General features: G+C 40.4%; 2 protein-coding genes across 2 annotated transcripts; one reads left to right on the top strand and one right to left on the bottom strand.

Annotated features, from left to right (window-relative positions):
* The first annotated feature begins 439 nt into the window (after window positions 1-439).
* Window positions 440-4,478, top strand: fkbp2 (FKBP prolyl isomerase 2). Its single transcript, XM_014196461.2, has 6 exons — window positions 440-592; window positions 2,740-2,897; window positions 3,070-3,182; window positions 3,393-3,439; window positions 3,649-3,684; window positions 3,811-4,478. Exons 2-6 carry the CDS (start codon window positions 2,742-2,744, stop codon window positions 3,870-3,872), a joined length of 414 nt encoding a protein of 137 aa, XP_014051936.1. The 5' UTR covers window positions 440-592; window positions 2,740-2,741; the 3' UTR covers window positions 3,873-4,478.
* Window positions 4,479-4,725: 247 nt separating this feature from the next.
* Window positions 4,726-8,966, bottom strand: ppp1r14ba (protein phosphatase 1, regulatory (inhibitor) subunit 14Ba). Its single transcript, XM_014196463.2, has 4 exons — window positions 8,272-8,966; window positions 6,824-6,907; window positions 6,586-6,618; window positions 4,726-6,363 (listed from the first exon to the last, which is right to left on the bottom strand). The coding sequence occupies exons 1-4, from the start codon at window positions 8,464-8,466 to the stop codon at window positions 6,277-6,279; spliced, it is 399 nt and encodes a 132-aa protein (XP_014051938.1). The 5' UTR covers window positions 8,467-8,966; the 3' UTR covers window positions 4,726-6,276.
* Between the last annotated feature and the right edge of the window lie 631 nt (window positions 8,967-9,597).

The following is a 9,597-nucleotide window of genomic DNA, read 5'->3' as shown; positions in this document are numbered from 1 at the left end:
CTTTGGTATGCATGGCAACGACAACCTTTTATAATGGTTTCTTCACCTCTCTGTCCCTTTCATCTCTCGCTCTCTTCAGTCTCTCGTTCTCTCACACACGTCTGAGTCATACGAACCCTAATGGAAAACCTTATTGGAAACGAATACAGTAATTACAGTGTAACTGAGGGCTCATCTCTAAGGGGAAAAGTGTGCAGGAGGACTTTCAATCAATATGCTGCTTTAGATCATAAACATTCCTGCATAGCTACATAGCCTGTGTTTGTGTTTGCGTGTGCGTGTGTGAGAGAAGTGTGTGTGTGAAATGATAATTCCAAAGTTTGGGTTCCTGTTTTTATTAATACACTGTAGATACAATATACGTAGCAGTCTGCTTTCCATTCCAACTTTAACGCCACTTTGGCACCACCTGGGGGAACGTTCAAAATCGACTATTTTCTCTGCTAGCAGGCTCTATGAGAACGAACCAATAGCAGGAGAGAAAGTCAACGCTTAGACATATCGCGACATTCCATTGAATCGTTCCATTTCCTCTTCCGAAAATTTTGAAGCACACCGACTATCTTCTGTGTGTAATTCAGTTAAAACGCTGGTAAGCTTCTTGGAGACATTACTGATACGTAACTAGCTTTTTGATCTGAAATTGGTTACGAATATTTATGAGCGAAACGCATGGCTAAATACATGTATTAGGGTAACTAAAGCAATTGCCACAACCGATAACGTTAGCTCGGCACAATTGTGGGCCATCGTTAGCTGTATTAAACATTTTCTGTGTTTTGATAATGACAAGTAACACAACTTGCCCAACTTGTTGGAGCTGTAGGCCTATCAAAAAGCTTCAATTTTATTATTGCTATAAGCATGTGCCCATTGATGATGAAGTGTAACAATCCTATGTTACTTTCAAGACAACGGTGTATCGAGAGAAAAAAACAGTCAAATCATGACGTGATCTTCTTCTCGTAACGTTGGAGGTCTAGAAACACCTGCCAGATCTTACAACGCATGGATATGTATGTATCAACGAACCACATATTATAGAAATCTGTCAGTCCATGACACTGTCGATTGGGTGTTAGGCACCCATTGGTCTACGCATACAACGTCTGAGCAGGGAACGTGACTATGGAACGCCGTTTGGGTCATTGCGTGTCAAAAAAATATACATGTCAAATCACACTATGTGACGTGTCGTGTAGCACCAGAATATGACTGCATGTCACATAATAATTTTACCTGTTCATACATTTTTTACATAGTTATTACACATTGATTACACTATCACTCGTATTTCATATGTCACAACGATTCATCGATAGGTATGCTACGATGCTGGTGAAGTTGTCTCGCGCATCTACAATGCTGGTCATTACAAAAAAAGCTAGCTAGCTCATGGATGCAAACAATGTTCTTCCCCCAAAACATAGAAAAACGACATAATCTGTATCCGTAGCTAGCTAACTATATAGCTAGGTGTCATGCTCTAAAATAACTCAAATTTATAAGACAGTTCTTATTTGTTTAATGGTGGTCAGACCCATCTAAAATAGCGACAAGTTTTAGCTTGGTACCTTAAACACACTAGTGGACTTTGCGGGTAGCCTTCAAAATAAAAGTAAAATGTCATTGACAGTGATGCAAATGAATACAAATAGTAGAACTAAGCCATAATTGAATAGATCATGCTAAACGAGGTTGGAATGTTATATAAAATCAACAAAAGACAATTTGTTAATTTGACAAAAATATGTTGAAATCACACTGGATATATTATACTTTAGAATTGCATTGGGGGCATACTTATTTCACTGTACAGCCTTACCTATGGATTGGGGATCAATGACATGTGGTATCAGTCTACTCAGTGACACCCAGAGAACGTTGCGGGACTCTGAAACAACCGTGAATTGAGCCACATTTATTGTCAACCTATGTGTATTGAACACTATTCCAGAGGAAAAACAATACTGCATGGATGTTTTGGAGTCTGATAACTCTGAGGAGGACGTTGGGAAAAAAATATCTTGGCTATTGAGTAGACTGATACCCCATTTTATTGATCCCCAATACTCAGCTAAAGCTGTACAGTGCAATATGAATGTCAGTACACACAACAGGCTGACTGGGGAGGGGATTTCACACAGTCACGTGATAAGAGCTACAACGCTAAGATTTGCGTAAACTCTTCACAGTTGTGTTCTCTGGCTGTCACCAAGTAGACTGATACCCCATTTCATTGCTTCACATTCCAACCTTGTTTAACATTATCTAGTCTAAATATGGCATGATTCCACCAATTGTAACCTTCTGCATCACTTTCAAAGAGGTACTTTTATTTTGAAGGCAAACCGCAAATTCCACTCTTGTGCCTAATCCATATTGTGGCTAGCTTCACAACACATAATCCGGTCCGGTAGAGCCTCACTAGCCAGATGAACCTAGCTGGCTGCTAATAACGTTAGCTTTGGGCGACAGGGTTAAGTAGCTTGCTAGCTATTTATTTTCATGAACTGAAGTTCAGTTTCAATAGGCGAACAACAAGTGGCTACCTAGTTAATACTTACAAGGATTCCTAAATCATTGCTAAGAATAATGAAAATGACTGCATGTTTTACTGGTCATTGTTTTCATGCTGGTTGTATTGGTGCTAGCTAGGTACCAAGCTAAAGCTAGAACGCGACCTATGAGATGTGTGCATACTTTGACGCTCATTTAAGTCTTTCACGTGTTCCCCAGATATGAGGCTGTGTCTGCTGTTTGTGGTCACTCTGTTGTCCTTGGCCCCGGCAGTTCGTGGTGGCGACAAAAAGAAGCTCCAAATTGGCATCAAGAAAAGAGTAGACAACTGCCCCATCAAGTCCCGTAAAGGGGATGTGCTGAACATGCACTACACTGTGAGTAATAAGGAGGATGCTTCACCTTTTGGACATTGAATGGAAAGCAATATATCTATTTCCATCTAATGCTCATTCAATGAATGTCATCCCAATATAATGGAGATCCAGAAATGTACACATTTGAACAAATGACAGTGTGTTTAGTCAATAACTGTGTGTTTGTCTGCAGGGAAAGCTGGAGGATGGAACAGAGTTTGACAGCAGCATTCCAAGGAACCAGCCCTTCACCTTTACTCTGGGAACCGGACAAGTCATCAAAGGCTGGGACCAGGGCCTGCTCGGGTTGGTGCCTGTTTTTATAAAAAAAAATCTTTGCCCCTATGGACTTGTGTGCTCATGCATGTGACTGGATGACTTGTGAAGGTATTACATTTGCAGACAGTGTAAACACTATAGAATGATGTGCTTTTGGATATAAGGTGTAAAAACAAATTGACCTTTGACTCTTGCATGTGAAGTTCTTAATCCACCAATCCCACTTTCTCTCATTAGAATGTGTGAGGGAGAGAAGAGGAAACTGGTCATCCCCTCGGAGCTTGGTGAGGTTGCACACTGATACTTCACACTGTTCCAATGGTCACTTATATCTTTCCTATGTTCTACTGATGACTACATCTAGCATGCATTATCCACGTAGATTATGTAAACCCAATCAGTTATCATGCAAGATAAAAAAGTCTTATAAGCCTTGGGGTCCATTTTGCCAGCCTCTGTTCTGACCTCTCCATTTATATTACTCCTTTTGTAGGATATGGAGACAGAGGAGCGCCTCCTAAGATCCCAGGTATTTCAGATATTTCTCTACATCTCCCACTGGCTTTCTCTACAAGTCACTCTCTGAGGTAACCATGTCTTTATTGTGAAGCGCTTTCTACTCTCTGTGTTCGTAACTACCCCGTTTCTCCAACAGGTGGTGCCACTCTCATTTTTGAAGTTGAGCTGCTCAGCATCGAGAGGAGGTCTGATTTATAGTGAACATTAACTTCAAGCAAAATAAGCGGCCTGTTAGTGCTGGTTTTAAGTCAGTGTGCTCTACCATAACTCCTAGACCAACGCACAGGTTGACCGTTTCTCTTTACCATTAGTCATTGTACTGAGGACTGTATAGTGCTATAAGCCATTGAAGACCCTGCATAATATACATACTATTGAACTATAACTAAGATCATATGTAACTGTGGTACTCCCTGGTGAATTTGAACTCCCAATGCCTTAAAAATGTCATCATTTTTAGTTCAGCATTCAAAGTTGCCCCTTACCTCATTCCTGTGTTACGTTTTCCTGAACGTTATGCCATGACCAGCTCTTGCTCTTTGACTTAAATTGTATCATCATTCTCATTTTGGAGTAATTTACCAGCCTGATAAGTGTAACTTACAGGGTACGTATCATGCTGAGACAACAGACAACACACATGCTATATGGTCGCACAAGATAAGCGATGGGGCACTATTCAGTAGGTTTTTGGGCTCTATTGAAAGGATTATTTGTAACAGATTTCCAATTTCACTACACTGGTATACAAGACTTGACCAATGGTCTTGTTTCAGTAAAAGATTAAAGATTTGGATTTTTAAAGTGTGACTTTTTTTCCCCAGAAGATATTTAGCTACAGTACCTTTACATTTAGCAGACTCTCTTATCCAGAGCGACTTACAGGAGCAATTAGGGTTAAGTGCCTTTTACGTCGACAGATTTTTCACTTAGTCGGCTCACGGATTCAAAACAACGACCTTTCGGTTACTGGCCCAACGCTCTTAACCGCTCGGCTACCTGCCGCCCCCCCCCCTTACAGTAATATCTGAAGTGCACACAAAAGTCTGAGTAGGTAAAACATTGAATTTTAATAAAAATGTAACAAATTGGCCAACAGCACCAGTAAGTATTGCTACATTACATGACTACAGTCTTGCAATCACATCTTGAACACACACACCACAGATAATACAGTCCCTACCTCCAGCAGATATACTCAATGGTTTGATTCAGTCTTCAAGGTGGTACACTGAATATGGTAGTTAAAAGTCTGCCCAAAATAACATCACAATGGGTCCCAAAAGAATAAGGAATGATGTTTGTCAGGTATACAGATGGTTATGATAGTCATATGGTATACAAGGTTGATTGACCTATCATGGAACCTTCTCGTATACAATGGAAACCAGAATGTTGTACATGGCTACGCTCCAGGGCCAACTGTCATACATCTCGAAAGACATCGCTTCAGCCACAATAGTCAATACAATCATCACTTTTGTCTTCTAAGGCCTTTCCAATCCCTTTTGCAGTGGTTAATGATATAGGTATATTTGGTTTGAGATACAAATTTAAAAGCTATGCAAAGCAAAGGCCTTTCTACACTCTCAGATCAGGTCTGAGAGAAACAGACCCCCCCCCCAGTCTCAGGCACCAGGCTGGTGGATATGGAGGGGGAAACAGTTGAACCATATGTTATGGTAGGACTCAAAAGCATTTACTGTTGTGATAGTTCATGTAATGAATTTCAATGGAGCCTAACCATTATTTTCCAATGTTTTCCTGTGTTTTATAGAGTCAGTCATGCACTACTCTCTAAATGAAATAACAGTATTTGCGCCATGAAAACCCGTAGGCTACTGATGTCATTACAGGAACTAATGTGTGGCATGCTGGTGTTTATATTTGAGTACTGTCCACACTTGCTCATGTCAAACGTATAACACAAAGTATAATGATCACTCCAATTAGTCCAGTGTAAAATGTTAAAAAGCCCTTCATGCTACCTCTCAAAAAAATGATTTGACAGATGAGTGCTCGGCTTGACATCATTACACAGACTTAACTACCGTATCCCACATAAACCATTCTCGGTAACACTTTGCTTGATCTATAAATCTCATAGTTAAAATGGCATCGTAAAAATGACATGGCTCGCGCTAATATCAACCAGTGACAGTTCACTATTTCAAGCTGTCATTATACATACAGTAATGTAAGTTGACCAATCAACAAGTTAGATTTGTTAGACTGTGTAATGTTGCCTCTTGTTATGATTCACTATAAGCTATCATTAGGTTTGTGTACTTGTCATGCTCCGCTTCTGACTTGTATAGCTCAAGTTAAACGTTAGCATGTTCTTCCTCCGTGTCAACAAATCAGTTTATCAATGCTATACTTTATTATTATGTTGTAACACTCATCACTTACTACTGTTTATGTATAACATGATTATATATCAACAAGAAGTTGTTTAAACAAAGAAAGAGACAGTAAGTGATTGGTCGATCCTCTTCCCTCTATCAATCCTGCCGACTCCGAGGGATTCTAGGTGCTGAGGGATTCTAGCTGGGTGTCCCTGTGTAGAACTGAGTTGTAATAGGTTGGAGTCATTCTGAGGCTAAGGGGGAGATTTTTCATTCTTTTTGGGCGGAGTGCTGAGTTTCTGCAGACCTTTAACCTTCTCCAGGAGAGCCGTGACAAAGGCCTGAAGTAAATGAACAATGGAACATTTTGTGAGACACTGAACAATTGTTATTATGCATGTTACTGTATTACAATGTTTTTCTAGAAACTTGGTCAAAACAACGTATGGGAAGTTGGTTTCAGACAGTTATTGCTTTGTTTCAGTGGATCAGTTGACCCAATGCTGGGCTTAAATAAATGCTTAACAGTAGCAGAGAATAATCTGATAGAATTTCGAACTTACATCTGTAGGTTTGTAACAGTCAACCAGCAAAACCTGCAAAACAATAGGAAGTGAAAGAGGAAATGAACCTCATTCAAGGCCAGATCCTAACTTCAGATCCACATGGGTAACTTCTGCGTAAATCATGTAATGATATCAATGGGAGAATTGCGATCAGCCTGAAGTTAGGATTCAATCCCTCAATACAAAAGGACAATAAGAGATGTGTAGTCAACAATGATTAAGGTTTAATGGTCACCTTGACCCTGGAGGCCCGGTCTCCATCAGTGGGCATATCCAACAGCTCATCCACGTCAATCTCCAACTCTGGAATCTCCTCCTCCTGCAAGAGGCAAAGGGAGAGAGTGATGGTGATAGACAGAAAAGCAGAGAAAATTGAGAAAACAACAGAGAGGGAGGGGACAGGAGGAAAAAACAGTGGTGAATAGATCAGACAGGCTTAGGATCAAACTAAATATTTCTGCACCACAGTCTCACCCCCTGAACATCCTCCACAGGTCCCCAATGTCCCTGGCTTCCCCCCTCTGCTTAACACAACAGGATGGGCTGAACCCCCCCTATGTGGTATGTACTGATAACAATGCAGTGACTTCCTGACCACTGCCTTGCTGTCTACTCAATTGAACATGACAGTAGAAGCCATCACTATAGAAATACAATCTGGTTTCCAGTTCATTGTATTGATGTTTAACTAACTATAGTCTACAGCCCAGGAGCCTATTCACGAGGTCATACTCTGGCACAAGCCTGAGGCCCAGAGTCTGTTGCCTAAATCAAAGGCTGATAAATTACAATATCTCCCACCATATGCCACCTTCTGCTCCTGCCAGGGTCATGATTAGTCCAATTAGCTCTTTACTTGCCCAGATGGTCTCTTTGAGGACCATTTGACATAGGTAATGGTCAATTTCATTACAAGAGCAATAATGTGTCATGTGCAGGTGCTCCATGTTACTACTCAGTCTATAATGTTGACCACTTTGTTCCCACTAACTTATCTGATGCATAGGTGCTACTGCGACCCTTTTATGTGAATAGTTCACGTGTTAACCATGTCAAGATGCCTATATCTCTCCAGTGGTCTGAGGGGTGTTGCCAAAAAAAACCTGTTGTTTACAGGGGTCTTTAAATGAAACCGATTACGTCATACTGGCTGAGGTTGAATGTGCCTCCTGCATTTCCATGGAGCAGCAGAGGGTGGGTGGGAAATCTATCCATAGTCATGTATATTTCCTTTGTTAGAGACAACCAGCTATTACCATTATGTAACATTAAAGTGGTCATATATCATAATCCTACAGAGCAGAGGCTGTACAGTAGTTGCTTTGCAGGTGCGTTGGCCATATTGCTCTGTGCCAAGGCCTACTTATCAATGAATGATGCACACCTTTTATTGGAACAGCACATTCTGTCCATCACTAATTGGGCAGATACCGAATTTCTTCAATTGTTTAGTACAGTATTTCAATGATGTGGCCACACCCTACATGTTGTCTGTAATTCCTATTCATATTTGTTATATTATTGAATTATTGTATTGCCCTAGGTTTTAATATTACTGCAATTATATAGCATGCATAAACTCCAATCAAAGTAGAGATCATTGAATATTGTACAACAACAAAAAATCTGTCATGGGGAATAGTCTGTGGTACACAATGAATCATAGAATGTGTCATTGCTTACCTCACAGTCATATAAATCCGTTAACTGCTCAATTATCCACTCCTCCAAATTGAGTCGCTTCCTCAGCTCTTTTCTATCGTATTTCACGGTTACCCGCCCTTGCTTCTGGACGACTTCTGTGTCCTCGGTACCGGGAGGCGTTTGGAAATAAACCCGCGCTTGAGCGGTTGAGTCCTGGCTTGTTAATGTTGCCATAGTCCTCCTATGTCCGTCTAGATAAGACTGGTTCGATTTTAGATGGGGTTATTTGGTCTTTCTTATCAGCAGTTTAAATACCGGGTGACGCTATTGTTCTCTCTGACCGAATTTGCATTGTATTTCACCAATTACTGAACTACTCATTAAAATAACGTAAGCTAGAATATTCACGCAAATGCTTCACACTAATTTGCAATTAGCGATGACAAAAGATTACAGGCTGGTGAAAAATAAGTAAGCATTTTGAGGATACAGAGCATTCTCCCTCGTTCAGATGTACAGTCCTATACCCGTGTAGGCAAGGTAGTTGCACCGTCCAAATCCGGTATTAGGCCTTGTCACTTGGTACATTCTAACACGCCGTTACATACCAAGTTAAATACTTTGTGCATTTCATTGTACAATGTATCCTACAAAATTCGTATAGATAAAACACATGTTAATAACTGTTATATAATTCATTGTTGCAGACTCCCATACCCCATATTTCTATTTTGGACTATCCCAAGTACCAAATGTCATTGACTGCACCTTTACCCCACCTTTTTATGGATAGTCCACGCAATATGAATGACATATAGGCCTGTAACTGAACAGTGTTTTGTAATTCCCTCCCGAAATTAAGACATAATAATTGCAACATTCAGACTGGGTGGAGTTTAAAGGGCTATAGCCGGCAAATCCAAATGTAATGCATTGGATATACCTTGATACTTGCATATAAAAACAAAATACAGGATAATTAACACATTTCCAGTGTCAAATTTATAAAGAAGGCAATACATTATAAGTGAGAATGCTAACCGTGGAAAAAGCAGATTTACCACCAGAGGGCAGACTGCAACCATTAATCCTATCTTCCTGGGAAGCAAAACCTTATCTGCATTGGCTTTGGTCAGCTGTGTAGTGTTGGATAAGATTTAAACACTTCTTTGGAAATATGGTCCCGAGCCATGTCCTCTATCATCATGCCATATCAATAAAACATGGTCGAAAGGTTACTGAGATACAGTTTGGCCAAGGCACACCTGCTGTGTTGAGCCTTAAGATTTCATCTCTTCTCTCCAGCCAGGCTCATGCTTGACAGTGGAGCCTACAGACAGTATCCTAGCTGAGAATGTGCCTGAG

Source organism: Salmo salar, chromosome ssa04 (genome assembly GCF_905237065.1).
Source record: "Salmo salar chromosome ssa04, Ssal_v3.1, whole genome shotgun sequence".
NCBI classification, from domain to species: domain Eukaryota; kingdom Metazoa; phylum Chordata; class Actinopteri; order Salmoniformes; family Salmonidae; genus Salmo; species Salmo salar.
This window is presented reverse-complemented; position numbering and strand designations above follow the sequence as displayed.

Excerpts from the sequence above, each read along its gene's own strand:
- ppp1r14ba (XM_014196463.2), bottom strand. The coding sequence starts at position 8,466 with ATGGCAACATTAACAAGCCAGGACTCAACCGCTCAAGCGCGGGTTTAT. Across the intron at positions 6,619-6,823 it reads ACCGGGCCTCCAGGGTCAAG|GTTTTGCTGGTTGACTGTTA; the intron begins GTGACCATTAAA and ends ATTGTTTTGCAG. Across the intron at positions 6,364-6,585 it reads ACTGTTACAAACCTACAGAT|GCCTTTGTCACGGCTCTCCT; the intron begins GTAAGTTCGAAA and ends CATTTACTTCAG.
- fkbp2 (XM_014196461.2), top strand. The coding sequence starts at position 2,742 with ATGAGGCTGTGTCTGCTGTTTGTGGTCACTCTGTTGTCCTTGGCCCCG. Across the intron at positions 3,183-3,392 it reads TGGGACCAGGGCCTGCTCGG|AATGTGTGAGGGAGAGAAGA; the intron begins GTTGGTGCCTGT and ends TTCTCTCATTAG. Across the intron at positions 3,440-3,648 it reads GGTCATCCCCTCGGAGCTTG|GATATGGAGACAGAGGAGCG; the intron begins GTGAGGTTGCAC and ends CTCCTTTTGTAG.